Source organism: Cibotium barometz, chromosome 19 (assembly GCF_041138505.1).
Source record: "Cibotium barometz isolate CiBa-2024 chromosome 19, ASM4113850v1, whole genome shotgun sequence".
NCBI classification, from domain to species: Eukaryota; Viridiplantae; Streptophyta; class Polypodiopsida; order Cyatheales; family Cibotiaceae; genus Cibotium; species Cibotium barometz.
The window spans coordinates 18,606,922-18,624,557 of NC_141064.1; the positions used below are offsets into that span (position 1 = coordinate 18,606,922).

At 45.5% G+C, this 17,636-nt stretch overlaps 1 protein-coding gene across 1 annotated transcript in view; it reads right to left on the reverse strand.

Annotated features, from left to right (window-relative positions):
- Window positions 1–2,555: 2,555 nt before the first annotated feature.
- Window positions 2,556–17,636, reverse strand: part of LOC147628298 (coiled-coil protein) — a 49,417-nt gene continuing 34,336 nt past the window's right edge. Inside the window, exons 2-5 of the mRNA XM_086813397.1 lie at window positions 15,966–16,021; window positions 15,590–15,831; window positions 15,211–15,358; window positions 2,556–3,047 (exon numbers count right to left, since the gene is read on the reverse strand). Of these exons, the coding sequence (XP_086669523.1) occupies window positions 2,922–3,047; window positions 15,211–15,358; window positions 15,590–15,831; window positions 15,966–16,021 (572 nt within the window). The 3' untranslated portion in view covers window positions 2,556–2,921. The remainder of the gene's footprint in view (window positions 3,048–15,210; window positions 15,359–15,589; window positions 15,832–15,965; window positions 16,022–17,636) is intronic.

The following is a 17,636-nucleotide window of genomic DNA, read 5'->3' on the forward strand; positions in this document are numbered from 1 at the left end:
GAAGCGACTTTGGGGAATATACAAGAAAATTCAGGTTTGACATCAAGTGGTTTGGAGCACATAAAGGTGTGGCATTAAGTGCTTTGGAGCACATGAAGGTGCAATGTCTTGTGGCAAGTTTAGCTCTACATTTATAGGGTTAGGTAATAGCTAAGAACCATTTCATCAAGAGGCATCATATATTGGTTGAGAAAGGACATCTCTACCAAGGCCAAGATGGAGTGTGGAATGCTTGATCCGGCCATTCAAGCCAAGGCAAGAAGCAAAAAAGAAGGTAAAATAAGCTTGTTTCTAGTTTTGAGGATTGAAAGAGGTTCATATGGTAGATGTTAGATGACCTAGAGAGCCTTGCATAAGTGAAATTGCATGGCCTCGAGGTCAAGATGATGTGATGTGTTTTGGTTATCAACAAGGGGGCCACGTTAGAGTCCATTGTTTTGAGGTTGAGAACTGAATGTGGGAACCGAGATCTTGTGGAAGATGAGGATAATGAAATAAAGGTTATGGAGGATGAGATCCTTGAAGCCAAGTCTACATGTGTTGGATAATAGGTATAGGGAGGTATAGGAAGATGCATGTGCAACAGACATCAATGGCAAGTGATGTAGAGTCGAGGAAGAGGAGATGTGGGGTATGCAATCCTCCAAAGGTTGGTATACAATCTCCAGAGACTCAAGTAAGAGGACATGTGGCATATGGTGTCCTCTTGAGGTGGGTTTCATTAGGCTAGGTGGGGAGTCTCATGTAGTGCAAAGGGATGTGAGCTCATGTGGAGCACTAAAAGGGGAGTCTCATGTAGTGCAAAGGGATGTGAGCTCATGTGGGGAGTCTCATGTAGTGCAAAGGGATGTGAGCTCATGTGGAGCACTAAAAGGGGAGATAATTCCAAGATGGAAGTTCTATTGTATTTGAGGTGGCTTCTTTGAACCCATTGGATAGTGCCCAAAAAGACCAAGGTGGCACATTTATTTTCTTTCCTTGGCTACAGAGATGTAGAGAGATTGGACCATGGTCAGCTAGTCACACTTGTGGATTTGTTGCTAGCATTTGAGAAGAGGGATATGGAGCTCCCAATGTAAGAGGAAGATCCAAATTGTGGCTTCCTGGACTTATTCTAGGTTGAGAGTAATGGGTGAGGAGCCAATTAGTGGGTCATATGAATGGCAATATGAGAACTTGGTTTAGAGAGGATAACAAAAGAGGATGGCTTATGATGTGAGGAATAAGCATGAAGTGGAGTGCTTTGAGGTTGGTTCTAAAGAGGACTTAGACCTAGATACAATGTTGAGAGAGTGTAGGAAGGCCAAGTCAAGGATTGTGACTTGGATGACGACTTCGAACTTGCTTGCGATGAGTTTCAAGGGTCGATGACAAGGACAAAGAGCTTGATTGAATAAGGATTCCTATACTTTAAAGATTTGGCAAGTGAGCCAAAAGATTCGGATATCGATAATGTGGGGACAATGGATTTCTTTACATGCGTGTTGGGCCTCCTCTTTGAGTGTCGTGTGGGGGATTGAAGGGTGTTGTGGATGTCGAGTGCTTTTTTTTCTAGTGTTGGGCATGCTATGGCTGGTTGAGAGAGAGAGAGAGAGAGACTAAACTCCACTCCTTTGCTAGAGCTACCATGTGAGGAGTTGACACAAACCAAGGGACCTTAGATGTCAAGTGCACTTTAGGTACTGGGTGTGGTGGTGTGGTTGATGGGGCAAGGTGGGAGTTGGAGGTTGGGGGGGGAGGGGGGGCGTGAGCGAGGGAAGACGAGGAGTGGGAAGGACAAGAGAAAGAAGGGAGATGATAGAAAATTATTTCCACCCATCCCCCTAGAAATACAAGGGCCTTGAAAAATCGTATCCCACAATTAGCATGGTCCACTCGAATACTTAATCAACACTCGTGAGGGTTCTACCTACAAGGTGGCAACCACTAGCAAAAGGAGATTCCTAGCTTCATGGAATAGATATCTAATGTATGAAAACTAAGAACGTTCTTGCTATCCAATCTTCAATAATACATGGCCTTGCATGCTAAATGAGCATGTCCCAAAGATAACTATTCAACATTCAAAGCCAACTATTTCATGCTTAACACTGGCCAATCAACATAATCCAACAACTCTTGAAAGTTTTCCAACAAATCATGTGTGCAATGTAGAGATATTTTGACACAACCAAAGCCTTCATATGTTCACTTCAAGCATGTTAATCTCCTTGCATCAATTCTTACACGATGCTTGCTCGACAATTATGAGGACAATCATGATAAACTAGTTCTAGGTGCTTCTATGAATGGGCCAGTGTTATCATGTTCAAACTTGCCCCTTAGTCTCACACAATCAATCTACTCTCTGACCCGCCGTAGTCTCACGCAATCTACTCCATCATCTGCAAATTTGTAAATACCACATGTAGCATCCTCAAACTAGGTGTTATTGCCACCTTCCACTCATTTCAACCTCAATGCACCCACTAACACTTCCAAAAAAAACTTACAAGTCCAGGAGAACTAGCATTTGGGGCTCAAAGAATTGAGAGGTGACATATTTACCATGCTTCTTTGGATGATTAAATGGTCCTTGCATTTTGCGATCAAAAACTAATATACATGATCATCTCTCCTTGGCATCCAACAAGCACGCACATAAACTACGCTTCCATTTCAAAGAATCCATGGGTTTGCATTCTGAGAGGATCTTTTGAACACTACAACTCAGGCAACAAGCAACAATCTAGATGTAGATACAATTAAAATCCTACCACGCTAAGCATAATATATTCCTCACATCTTTGGATGAAGTAACCATTCCAATGGCGAAGCCGGGCCCCCACACAGTCCTGCAGGAGTCAACCCGTAGAAGACCAGCAGCATCTATATAAAGGTCACTGTCCTTCACATTTTCTACTCCTCTTGCCTGCTAAAGATCATAAACTCAGCGAACTGACATTTGCCAGGGGCGGTGGCTGATGGCTCCCTGGCCTTGACAGCCATTTCTTCTTCTGCCGATATGTCTCAACAGCTTGCTGCCTTAACCGTTCTTCTGAAATATTCTGCAGAAAATACAAACAGTTGGTTGATTAGTTCAGTTGCCATAGATCGGAAACTCAAACAAGTATAGAGGATCACCAAGGTAATTAGCATTTATTTGATACACAATCACATTTTGCAAGCATGCTTCCATATGGTGTCTTCTGCATGAGTTTGATATGAATAAAAGTTAATAAAAACAAGAGAAATAAGCTTCATGAGTCTACTGGTAATTGACAAATAGTAGAGATGCCATGAATATGACCCAAAACTAAATTTATCCTTTGTTGCATGGTATGATGCATGTATGCTTCCATATGGTGTCTTCTGCATGAGTTTGATATGAATAAAAGTTAATAAAAACAAGAGAAATAAGCTTCATGAGTCTACTGGTAATTGACAAATAGTAGAGATGCCATGAATGACCAAAAACTAAATTTATCCTTTGTTGCATGGTATGATGCATGGATGCTTCAGTTAATGCAATTTCATTTACTGGACAACTCGTTACTACCTTTTGATGTTTTCTGTGTTTTTTGATTGCTTTTTTGCATTTTTTCCATATGAAAATCAATAAAAACTTCGCCAGAGTCATGACCCACCATTTTGGGTGATCCTCCCCACCAAGGGGCACTCTTGCAGTTTTTTACAGCAGCTAACTCATCTGTCACAAGGCCGAGCTCCTCTACAACAGAGCAGTAGGAAGGTAGCTTCAATAATGTTCACACTCGAATCAGAACTGTCAGGAATGAAATGTAAGCCTTCAAGGATCAGCCAGATCGTAAGGGTAAAGGGCTGGCTCAAGAGGAGGACGTGTTGCCAGATAGCGATGATGATGAAGAGCTATTTGACAGGGAGATTAGGGCACCACCAACCTAGAATTTCATGGCTGAGGCAAGGTCGTCACGGGAGCTCCAGGGTTTCCCACTCATAGTCTGCCCAAACCCTTGGGAGGTCACTGGTGAAGGACTTGGTTCCTTGCCTAATTCACATAGCGTTTGAAGCATCCAAAAGGATGGGGAGAATGCTTTCTCAGCAGCTTAAAGCCTACAACCTATTAAATCTCGAGAAAAAGAGGATGATGTCTCCTGCACAAATTGGTGAGGTTTCTTCTGAAGAACTGCAGAAAGTGATAGTCAAAGATGACAAGCTAAGCAAGGACTTCAAAGACAAGGTAATATTGCAGGAGTTCAAAGAGGAAACAAACACCCCTAATGAGCTCGGAGGAAGGGCTGCACAAGTTAGAAGAGTACTTTTAACTTGAGTCCAAGGGCCAACAAGGCTAAAATTCAGTTTGCTATCTTACATGCAGAGACACATCATGCGAGAGTTCCAAGAAGGCTTCAGACCTGAATTTTCAACATGGGATATGATCAAGAGTAAGATGCTCTCGACTTTTGTCACCTTTGATCCAACCAACAGGAACCTGTCAAAAGCTACATTAAACAGTTTTGGAGGATCTCTCTTTTCATGAAAGATATGGACGACAAAAGCAGAATGGTCAAGTTCATTCATGGACTGCTTTTAAGACCAGCTTCTGATGTGTGGCATCTAGATCCCAATCCCTTGATAAAGCTATGCAATTAGCCGAGTTGTACAAGACCAAGTACAAGACAGAGGATAAGTCTCTTGACATTGGTTACTTCCAAAAGTCTGTAACTAGTGACCATGGCTTGAAGAAGTTTATTGGGGAGCAAAGGCCGCACATTCCTTCAAGACCCTTATAGCCAATATGTCACTCTCAGAATTATTCCTAAGTACCCTACCATAAAGGCTTCCAATTCTAGTGAGGTGAATAGAGCTTTCAAGGCACAGGACGGAGGCATTGACAAGAACAGGAAGGATATGCAAAAGGTGTCAGAATGCGCAGCGGAGATGATGACCAGATCTGGGAGCACGAGCAAAACGCAATGCAGAAAATAACAGCACGAGAGAGAGAGAGAGAGAGAGAGAGAGAGAGAGAGAGAGAGGCGTGTAACTCTGCTCTATATACACAAAAAGAATCCCGGAATGATACAAAACTGGCAAGGGGTGTGGGGCCAACAGCACTCGGCCAGCATAAAAGGTCCACGACCTGTCCAGACCAGTCGGCCAGCTCCATGATGTGAACACAAACGTGCTGATGCAGTCGGCCAGCAACTGAGTCCTCCTGCCATCACAGGGCAGCCACCCATGCCAAGAAAAATAGGAAAAAATGGGAGAAAAATACGGGGAGTGAGGAAAAATGAGAAAACACCTACAAGGGCGGGCACACCCACAACAAAGGCCCTGGTGTCAACATAAAAAACAGGGGATGACTTCTAACACCCCCTCTCAGCTCCTGGCTATGAAACCAACCACAGGGATGCTTCCCCCCTCTGCCATCGAGAACTATCTCCATCCTGCCCTCACTGTGAACTGGGATAGTGGATGTATCCCCAGTAAGAATGTGACCAGAATACCTGCAAAGATCCTGTAAATCTGAACGGGAAGGAGTCATGTGCCTCGAAGCACCACTGTCTAGAATCCACTCCCGAGTATCCGTTGCAGAGAATCCTCCAACCTCCTCCCTGCCTGAAGAAAATGAAACATCGGTGTCCATCACCTCCAAGTGCACAAAATTCGGAGTCTTCATGATTGCTGCTGAGGAATCTTCACCCTTCTCGGTCTTTCGCTTGGGACACTGCCTCCAATAGTGGCCTTTCTCGCCACAATCATTACAAGTCCTCTCTGCCTTTAGTTTCTCATGGTCAGTAACGGACTTCTTTTCAGAAGACTTCTCCGATGAAGCCTTCCCTTTGCCCGTGTTACGGCCTTTCGACCGTTGGCCAGTTAAGGCCTCCGAACCTCCACCCTAAGAAGGGTTCATGAATCGTTCCTCCTGGTCCAAAACCATGGGCTGAGCCTACCACTGGTAATCAAAGACGAGTAAAATGCTGATACCTGAGAGGGCAAGCGTGACAGCAACGTTATGGCCATGTCCTCTGACGATATCTCCTTCCCAGCCTGAAGAACTTCCTGCTGAAGAGCCTGCAGCTTGTTAATATGCTCCCGCATCGTCGACAACTTTGCAAGGCTCATAACCCGCATCTGTACTTCCAAGGAAATCCTCTTCATGGGCGATACCCTGTTGTAAAGAGAAGCCAAATGCTGCCATATACCTCTGGCCAGCGTCATATGCTTTACATGATTGATTACCTGCGATGTGCAGTTGAGAAAGATAAACGAACGGACCCTGGCGTTGACACGATCCCACAACTGTGTCTGTGCCTCCCGGTCCTTTCGGATCGACGGTAACTCCCCTTCCTCTACTTCCGACCGTGGAACCCCAACAACGACGAAATCAACAAGGTCGTAAGACTCTAGAACAGAATCCATCATAACCTTCCATATGCCGTAGTTGTTCCCGTCCAACTGACACTCCACCGGGAACGTGGGGAGTGTCGGGATCTTCACATGCCTCTAACAGATTTGCCATTGCGGGGATGTACTCTGAAAAAGGGTGGGTGGGTGGGAACAAAGAAGACTAACACCTGCAAGTGGCTGTCCAACAAATCAGCCCGCCGTCCTCTTGCTTCTCCTCTTCCCAAACAGTCCCGAACAATCCACCAATCAGCAACACAACAGTCCCCCTCTTGCTCATACAAATCCCAAGAACTATTTAGAGCCTAGGCTCTGATACCATGTCAGAATGAGCAACGGAGATGATGACCAGATCTGGGAACACAAGAGCAAAACGCAATGCAGAAAATAACAGCACGAGAGAGAGAGAGAGAGAGAGAGAGAGAAAGAGAGATATTAACGTCTACGAGAGGCCAAAGTCGGCCTATGAGACAAAAAATAATACAACTGTGTTCTTCCGGTTCATCGGAAGAAAAGAAAGAAAAGAAAAAGTGTGCATGTGTCTGGATACAACTGTGAATCATCATGGATCGGTGGAATGATACACAAAAAGAATCCCGGAATGATACAAAACTGGCAAGGGGTGTGGGCCCATTTTATATGGCCCATAGTGCAATCGGCCTGCTCTAGGACAGCCGACAAGACACCAGAGGAGCCCACGACCTGCAAACAGCAGTCGGCCAGCATAAAAGGTCCACGACCTGTCCAGACCAATCGGCCAGCTCCATGATGTGAACACAAACATGCTGATGCAGTCGGCCAGCACTGGGTCCTCTTGCCATCACAGGGAAGCCACCCATGCCAAGAAAAATAGGGAAAAATGGGAGAAAAATACGGGGAGTGAGGAAAAATGAGAAAACACCTACAAGGGCAAGCACACCCACAACAAAGGCCCTGGTGTCAACATAAAAGACAAGAGATGACTTCTAACAGAAGGAACTCTCCCAATAGTCATGGATGAAAGGTGGAAGAAGGGCCTATGTTTCACATGTGGAGAAAAGTGGAGTATGGACCACAAGAAATTTTACGAGGCCAAGCCAATTGGAGGGAAGTTGAGCATGATCGTGGAGATTTCAGAATCGGATGGAAAATCATCTTCAGTTGATACTTCATAAAAGTTTCATGAGTGCCCCCATGATGTGCAAAGAGATGATGAGATTGAGGATGAGAAATTTTGTATTCCATCTTGGTGGTTCCAAGTCATCACAAACTTGGTGGCTCGAGATTATGAAATTTACTACCTCAGTTCTCATTGCCTACAAGCAATCCTCTCACAACAACTAGAAACTATGGTTCTTATGTTTTGAAGGACTACAGATTGCTTTGAACCTTACACAGATGGAGGCAATGCTGTTGATGATGATAAGGAGATTATGTGGGATAGCAATGCAACTACCTTCAGGATAAGGGAAGATAAAGGGCAGAGATGTCTATGTACTAGTAGACAGTTGCGGCATCAACAGCTTTACTAATAGGTCTGTTCACCCTGAAGTGGCCAATGGAGCTTTTACCACCAGATCTGTTATGAGACGGAAATAAGGCTATCATGAGATTTACCTTGCCCTTTGGCTTCCCGTCTTGCAGGGTCCCAAGCCCAGTTTCCAGAAACGCCGTTTCGGCCCACCAACGTTTCGGAAACGTTTCCGTTTCCAGAAACGGCGTTTCCAAGGCCCTGTTTTTCCAGGGTTTAGAAACCCGCGTGCTGTTTTTTGCCGCCATTCTGCGTGCTTATTTCCGCCGCCTGTTTGGAGCTGCTCTACCCATCTACCTTGCCCTCTACCCCTCTACCTCCACATCAGCCCTCTACCACGCCCTCTACCTCTACTTGGGGCCTCCACCTTTGCCATCTAAGCTCTACCAAGCAAGGAGGAGTCGCACCTTGCTCGCAGGTGAATGTGGATAAGATCGACATCAGGAGGGAGAGGTTCATCCCAGAGATCCCACGGAATGAGCGTGATATGTACACCTTGCTTTATGAGAAGCTGACAGTGCCGAGCCACAACACCCGCTGCACCACCCATTCTCAGAGGCAGAGGGGGGGATCCATCGCTTCCACTTCAGCAGAGGCAGAGGACCACGATCCTACCATTTCTTCATCTGAGCTTGACTCTCATGAGTCGGAGGATGACTCCTCCATGGATGATCTTGATGAGTGATTTTTGGAGCACTTAGCTCTAGGATTTTGTCATGCCAACAGCTGCTGCCAGCCACATGGATATTTTTTGATCATGTTTTGTATTTACTACAGTCTATACATATGGATTATGGATGATGGATGATGGATGATGGATGATGGATCTTGTTTTGTATTGACTCTTTTGAGGCTTGAGCCTTGAGCCTTGAGCCTACAGTTGTCATTTCTGAATTTTGATCTATCATTTGAGTCTTTGACATTGAACTTGAGCAAAGATGTATTTTTCAAGCTTTTGTAATGTTTTTATTAATTATATATGTATGTATTAAACCCTAAACCGAAACTCCGTTTCCCCGTTTCTTCCCGAAGGCTGAAACTCCGAAACTCCGTTTCCAGCCGTGCTCCGCACCCCCGTTTCCAAAACTCGTGGAAACTATGGTCCCAAGCTTGGAACTCTCACGCTGTGACCACCCTGACGGAAATAAGGATATCATGAGATTATTCTATTACCTTGCCCTTCGGCTTCCCGTCTTGCAGGGTCTCAAGCTTGGAACTCTCTCACGCTGTGACCCTGTCGAAACGGGCAACCTTGACCTCCATACTTACATCCATACGGAACTTCCATAAGTGCCATTGAATCCATGATGAATAGAGCTAGAACCAATGACCAATAAGAAAGAGATGATGAGGGTTGCAACCCTTTACACTGAGGAAGGGTGGGTGGGATAGGGTGGCAACAATACCAAAAAGAACCCAAATAGTGACTTTTCCCAACCTCAACTTGTGCACTCCTGGAGACTAGGTTCTACCTTAACCAAGCAACCTGTGCACATCGGTGATGAAAACAAAAATTTTGGCAATTTCATATGCTCTCGTACCACCTGTAGAACACTCGTGCCTATGTGCTAGGGTTTGAGAGTAGAGTGCAGCCGAATCAAACACACAGCCACAAGAGTCCTAAAACTATTGTTATGTATTATGTAGAAGAAATAAGTATTACAACTGGAATTCGAGTATTAAGAATGAAGACATTGTCAGCCCACACACTGTTGTAGATCTCCAGATCTCCGTGACCAGCCTGTACTGCAGAGAGATGCTCTGTAAGCTCTATTTGTTGTTGATGCAAATGACGAATTTCCCATACTCGTATATATATATATATATATATGCACCAATGTGCTAGTCGGCCAGTAGAAATTGATGTCGGCCTGTTTTTATTGTCCATGACCTGCATTTAATGCTACCGACTGCCACGTGGAATAGGCGCCTGCTGCCCAGATTGCTGCTACGCACACTACCTGACTTTTGTGCACCCTGATCTGAAGCCTGGCTGTTGTCCACGTGCACCTACACGTGAGATGTCACATTCAACGATACGGCTGGCTCCCATTACAGAGGGGAGATGGTATGGTTGCTTTGCATTCTATTATGGAGGATGATGGTATCAGTGTATGATCACACATTGTCATCATGTAGCATCACATGGTTACTTTTTATAGCTTATATACTACCTTTTTGTATTGATCTGGTCTTTTGAAGATGTTAATTGCTCTCTCTCTCTCTCTCTCTCTCTCTCTCTCTCTCTCTGCCCCACTTGTGCCTCTCTCTCTCTCTCTCTCTCTCTCTCTCTCTCTCTCTCTCTCTCTCTGCCCCACTTGTGCCTCTCTCTCTCTTCAGCCAGCACATCTCATTATGCAGCGCCCAAGGGGCAATCTCCATATATGATTCTAGATGAGGACATATGGGAGTTCTCCAGGGAGGGAGATGTTATCATACTTGGGGACTTTAATGCTCGAACGGCTCAGTACCAAACCTCCTTCTTTGACACTTCAGAGAAGATGTTGAGAGAGAGAGATGTGGAGGAGATGTGTTTGACCCGGAGATCACAGGATGAGGTGGAGTGTACTGAGTATGGGAGATACCTCTTGGAGATGGGGACTGCACATGGGCTGGCCATTTTAAATGGCCTAGAGAGGTATCCACTTGCCAGTGGCTTTACTTGCTTTCTACACAGACATGGGGCCAGCACAGTGGATTATGTTTTAGCCTCGCCAACCTTCATCCTGAGTATCCAGGATTTTGCGATTGGCCCCAGGCCCATCGGAGTTACAGTGGATCATGCACTTCTCTCCTTTACAGTGGATTTCCACTACAGTACCCGCCAGGTTGGGCAATCCTCCTATCACCCGAGATATACCTTCTGTAGAGAGACTGATGGAGTATACACCGCAGAGATCTACAGCTTGTTGAGTGCAGAGGATCCACAGAGGCCATTAGCAGAGCTCACACAGATCCTGACAGAGGCTTTACATACAGCTGCAGCGACGGCCTTCCCACACACGCAGCCCATAGTACGACCACGTCCTGGGAGCATGCCCCAGAATAGTTGGTATGATGATGACTGTAGGGAGCTCAGAGCCCGGCTACAGAGAGAGGTGGCCACAGGTGTTACTACATATAGACAGTCACGCATCATCTTCCGATCCCTCATTCGGCGGGAGAAGAGAGCATTCTTAGCTTGGCTGGAGAGAGACATCTATCAGTTGTTTTTGAGTCAGGATTTTGGGGAGGCCTGGAGATTGCTTAGAGTGCACCCCCCGCCTCCGGCCATTACCTCTCCAGATACATGGGGCGAGTATGCAGCCTCCCTCTACACAGTACCAGAGCAGCCACCACTACCGAACCCTCCAGAGCCTTGTCCACCCACTTCTACCTTCTTCACAGCAGAGATGGTGAGGAGGACCATCAACAGATTGCATACAGGGAGGGCACAAGATCATGAGGGCATTGTAGCCGAGCATTTCAAACATGCATGATTGCAGACTTGCTAGCTCTCATGTTTAATAGAGCCATGTGTGAGGGGTTTCCTGGGACTTGGAGTACTTCCACGATTGTGCCGGTACTCAAGTCTGGAGATCCGAGCCTGCCGACTAACTACCGCACCATTATGATTGGTCACTTGCTGGCCAAGCTATATGCCTCTACTCTTGAGCATGAGTTGAGTAGATGGGCAGAGAGACGAGGGGTCCGAGCTCAAGGACAGGCCGGTTTCAGGAGGAGATTCTCTACTTTGGATCATATCTTTACCCTTAGGGCTATCATTGAGGAGGGCAGAGCACATGGGAGGAGAATCTACTGTGGCTTTGTGGATTTCCGCAAGGCCTTTGACACAGTGCCTAGAGCTAGACTGATGCGCAGGCTGCAAGACTTGGGGGTTCCATGTGAGCTCATTTGGGGTATTATGGCACTTTATGAGACAGTAGTTGGGCAGGTGCGGACTTCAGAGGGTCTCTCCCAGCCAGTACACTCCACTATAGGGGTGAAACAGGGCTGCCCGCTCTCTCCGACTCTATTTGGACTATACATTGATGAGATCTCTGATTATATTGGGACACGAGGGGACAGAGGAGCCCAGTTGGCTGGCACTTGGATACCTCTGCTCTTATATGTTGATGATATTGTGCTTATAGCAGACTCACCAGAGGGTATGCAGAGGCACTTGGATACTTTACATGCTTATGCACACGACAGTGGGCTCTCAGTTAACCTTGGTAAGACTAAGGTTATGGTGTTTAACACTACAGCTCAGTGGGTCTGGAGATCAGCGCCTATTTTCACATATGGGCAAGAGACAGTGGAGTATGTTGACTCATACACATATCTTGGAGTGGTGTTCACTGGGCCCACATTTTCCATGAGGGGGGCAGCAGAGGCTAGATTGACTAGAGGATATGCAGCACTAGGAGGTCTAGAGAGGATGTGCTCACAGGTACGTTTCAGGAGCCACGCACTAAGCTGTGGCTTTTTGACACGCTGGTCACATCGGCTATGCTATATGGAGAACAGATCTGGGGGCCTAGCCTAGATCGTCACAGTCGATCAGGACCCACATACGATGGATGGAGATTGATGGAGAGACCACTTGTGTCCATGATCTCCAGGATGATTCGGGCTAAGGCCTCAGTACCCCATGAGATTATCCGAGCCGAGATGGGAGCACCATCGATCGTAGTCGAGGGCTCTTGCCAAATCAGTGTCCTTCATTCATAGCACCTAGGAGCTTCCCCGACACCGGTATGCACGACTTGCTTTAGAGTCCTCTCATCAGCTAGCCATGGAGGGAGACACTTCATGTTGGTATGCGCAGATAGCATCCTGGTTTGAGCTCCACGGGTTCAGCTTAGACAGACTTCCACCCTTCCAGTACTCTCTAGAGGCACCCTCTCTCACCTTGACACATTCTGAGATTAGTAGAGTCATCAGACAGGACCTCATTCAGTTGGACACTAGGAGGACATGGCTAGAGCCCTCACAGGAGACCTTTTTTTTATAGAGACCATCTTCTCCGCACCACTGAGGATGGCTTTATGATTAGACCGAGCTACATGGATACCCATTTGTCTCATGGATTGAGGTGCGCCATTGGGCAGATCCGCACCTCTTCACATCAGTTAGAGATAGAGACAGGCAGATTTAGAGGCATACCTCCAGGGGACAGGATATGTCAAATTTGTTGGATAGAGCCAGAGACGGAGGAGCACTACATCCGTCGCTGCGCAGCATATTATGAGATTCGAGGGTGCTACCATTGCCTTTTCAGAGAGGGATTTGGACCACTGGCTAGAGTCATGGACTATTGTGATCAGTGATGCTTGGGTTTTTATCTCCTGGAGATCTGCAAGCTCAGAGAGTCCATTATGAGGAGCAGACGCCGGACTGGCAGGGAGTCCACACAGAGACAGATCACTGACTTCTTTAGAGGGACTACCCGGGAGGACACAGCCGACAGCCCAACAGTGGGCACCCCGTGGGACTCTAGTTGAGAGAGCTATCCAGTTGGGCAGATCCAGACGCCCGAGGGTTCGCGGATCCTTATAGAGACAGTGCCTACACCGGAGGATTCAGAGCATCATTGCGAGGCATCGGGCTCGACCGACCAGGCATCTCACTATGGCAGATATCCAAGCCATCCGGCAGAGACCCATGCTAGAGCTCCTAGGATGATAACCACTCCAGCCATATACTATTGTACTCACTGTCACTTTTGTACTCCCCCATATTCATGTATTCATGTATCCATGTACTCATGTACCCCATTTTGACTAGTAGCATTAGCTTCCCACTCTCCCTAGTTGCTTCTTCCGGATGCTCCCTACTGATGTATTGCAGAGCTAGATACTTACCTTCAGTCCTTTCTTTTCTTTTCCAGATAGTGTATCAGATGTCATATGGTTGTAACTTTGGTCTCATAGGTCACTTTGGCCTTTTGAAGACGTTAATATAACATTTCATTTCATTTCTTCGTTGCTTTGCATTCTATTATGGAGGACGATGGTATCAATGTATGTCATCATGTAGCATCACATGGTTACTTTTTATAGCCTATGTAGCTAGTTTCGTACAGTTTATTCTTTTCTTTTCCATGGTTCAATATTCATCATGGATACCTTTTTGGATTCATCTGGTCTTTTGAAGACATTAATTGCTCTCTCTCTCTTTGCCCCACATGCGCCTCTTTCTCTCTCTTCGCTGCCCCTCCTTCCACCTTCTCCCCACGCACCCTTGCTCAGGCCCCCAAGACAGCAACATAATCCTCTCTTTTTTTGTTATGTTGTCTCTTTTTTTTCCATGATGAGATTCCATGGACACATTGTACGCCTTTTGTCTCATAGACCCATTGGGTCATTTGCAAGACGTTAATATATCTTCTTCTTCTTCTCTCTTAATGGGAACCCAACTGTGCCCACCTGGTTGAACAGAGAGCCACGAAAGTCAGGGAAATGGGATGGCCTATCCCAGCAGCTGAACAGTCTTATCGGTCAGATGGAAACACACCTGAATGCATGCACAGAGAAACCAGTTCTGGGCTCACTACTCAAAGATGGCCTTAAGGCAATCCATGACATAATGGGGATCCAAGAGGACAACGATGAGAAAGCATTGAGGAAATGAAGGAAGCCCACACCTTATAGGTTGAGAAGCTCTCCAGTAAGGGGAGCCGACTGAAAGAGCAAGTGTAATATGTCACATACAACCTCAAAGAATGCCAAGGCACTATCAAGGAGGAGGCGGAACTCACTCACATGGAAGAGTTCACCAAGAGTGTAGAGGAAAAGATTCAAGAGAGTATGGTAGCAACAAAAGAAGAACTTGTGCGGAGATGGGCCGACATAGCAAAACAAGAAGCGGAGAAGGAGTAGACAGCAGTGGTCTAGAAACATCGAGCCTCCGCCCCGCCCATCAGAGTGGAAGAGAAGAGGAACAGACTATGGCCTTACACATTCGCGTCACAGGTATGGCAGAGGGTAGCTCACCCAAAGCAGATGCCTTGGAGCTATGCAAGAAACTGAAGGTGGGAAGTTCCCCATTTGTGGATGTATGGAGAGCAGGAAAGGATACCACCCAACCACGTCCACTTGTCTTCCATTTCCTGGACCTAGGGAGTCGCCAAGCATTTTTAGATACCAGGGTAACCTTGAAGGGGGGGAAAATTCAATGGATGTCATATTGATTGACACAAGACACATTGGGTATCATTGTAAGCTTTTTCCAACCTCTACACAATGACAAAGCAATACAAGACTAGATCACAACTAGACTATCTCTAACAAAAAAGGAGGATTTTAACGTAATATAAATTTTCCCTTAAAAACCATGAAATTTTCACTCACCATATCTTTCTTGGGAAAAGAGAGCCTTGGAGGTGCATCAACAATATTGCCAAAACCTATTCTCTCTTGTTGATGTAAAGAAGGATTTGTCTCAAATGTGTTAAAGCACCCTGATTTCTTCTTTTTTTTCTTTTTCTCTTGTAAATACCTACAAAAAAAAAAAGATCTTACATTAATGTAAGTAGGATGCATACAACGCACCCAAGCAAAGAAGTGTGCATGTGTGCAGACATGCAAGTGTACTATAGTGTGTGTGCACACATGCACACCCCCTCAAAAACACCTCCTTACATGTAAACTATACCTTAAGAGATGTGATCAACTCCAAAATAAGCTCATTTCCTCTCCTTCCTAAGCTCCATACCATCAAGTTACTCACCTTTTTTTGCGATCATTAAGTCCTTTGTGAATAGGAGTAGCTTTGAACTTCTCCATTAAAACCTGCAAATCCTCTTCTCGCTTCCTCTTCTTTCTCTTTGGCACAAAAGATTCATTTGACAGGACAGCCGGGCTTTCTTGCCCTTCTTCAGCATCTTTTGCTTGCAGGGAGGTAACTTTCTGTTTCTTAGTTTTCATGATTCTGTGTTGCTTTGCAGAAATCCCTTTACTTATTTGCAAAGCCTGTAGTCAGCCAGGTAACAGGAACACATGTTCAGGGACCCAGGAAAGGCATCCAAATTAATGACAGTTTGAACTTTCAACGAAGTCCAGATATCAAGATCTCTATCAATCGGGTGAATGGAAGAAACACGCACCTGTGTTTCGCTCTTGCTGCTGCTCTTATTTTTGCCCAGGTCCAAGCTCAAATGACCTGATAGAAAACACAGCAAATGTTTTTACTGAAGTGCAGGATTACAGACTCGGGGCTATGCTGTAGGCTTACAAATTGAACCACTAACAATCATCGAGGAGAAAAACAAGGTGATTTTCCACTACATAAGATATTCAAATCAGATATTTGAACTACTACACATGCAAATCAAGGCTCAAGAAGAGATATATACCAATGAAAAGTTCAGGTTATTTCCCAACCTTTAAAAAAACCAAAGTGCAATCTTAACTCCATGAGAGTCTACTCACAAAGCTTCAACTCATAAACTCCATCAGGTAGCATGGATAACGTGCTATGACATCCCCATTCACATCATCAACACCCAAGATATGTCACTCTCACATGCACTCTGCGCTGTAGTGCATGGTGACAAGATGGCTCATCATCAGTGCATCATTGTACAGCAGTAGGACACTTTAGGATATGAAAATGTCGTATACAATAGCCCCATTGTAATCCTCAATCCAGGATATGTTAGGCACAAGCTACATAGGTCATTCCTCAACCTTAGAGTGTCTGTCAGTCAACCCAGTCCCTTAACCCACTTGAAGAGAATCATTCATGCGTGTAGAGTCAATAGAAGCCTTAGGGTTTGCATCAGTTCATGGTTTACATTTGTATAGCATTCATCCCCATGTGCATGTAAACCATTGCAAAAGCCCTAGAACTTTATTCAGCATTTTTAGCATATTATTAACATTATTCAGCATTATTATCATCATTATTCAGCATTTGTCACATTACCAAGTTCTGTAGCATTTAATGCTACAGTCGGCCAGCTCTGTAGCCAGCCAACCAGCCACCCATTCCATATAAATAGCAATCTTTTTGCATCATTCCAATCATCTCAGCATTCAGCCTTCAACGATTCGGTATTCAGCCATTGGATCTTCATCGCTTGAGGCATAGAAGCATTCAGCCTGACCTCGCAGCTCAGGAGCACCAACGAGAGCTCGATCGAGAGCGAATGATACTCGAACACAAGCGGGAAAAGGAGGCCATGCATCTGCAATTTCAACACACCCTCTCTTCAGTTTCTCCACCCATAGGTGCCACCAACCAAACTCTTGTGGCATCAACGACCGTCATCCGAACTCAACCAAATTTTAGTATGTATGATGGTAAGTGTGATCATTTAGCTGTCAATCAATTTATTCATCAATTTAATGCATATTTTCCTTTGGCAAAGCTAAAGAATCCTCAAGATAAAGTCCACGTAGCAGCTCCCCACCTTACGAGTGAGGCAGACACTTGGTGGCAGCATTGGTCTAGTTTACATACGGACTAGACCACAAGTGTCACATCTTTTCGCCAGGATATCTTCGTTCATGACTTAAAGACCAGATTTCTCCCTCCCCAGTATTTGAACAACCTGGCAGATAAGTTCTGTGAACTCAAACAAAACAGGTAACCCGTGCTTCAGTTTTCCGATAAGGTTATCACTTTAGCACAGCAGCTAGGGTTATCTGAGCAGGCCAAGATGGATCAATTCATTCATGGATTGGATCCTAACATTCGGTTCATAGTTGGTAACTTTGAACCTAGCACAAATGACCAAGCTTTGACTCTCGCTCAAAATGAAGAAATGAAGATG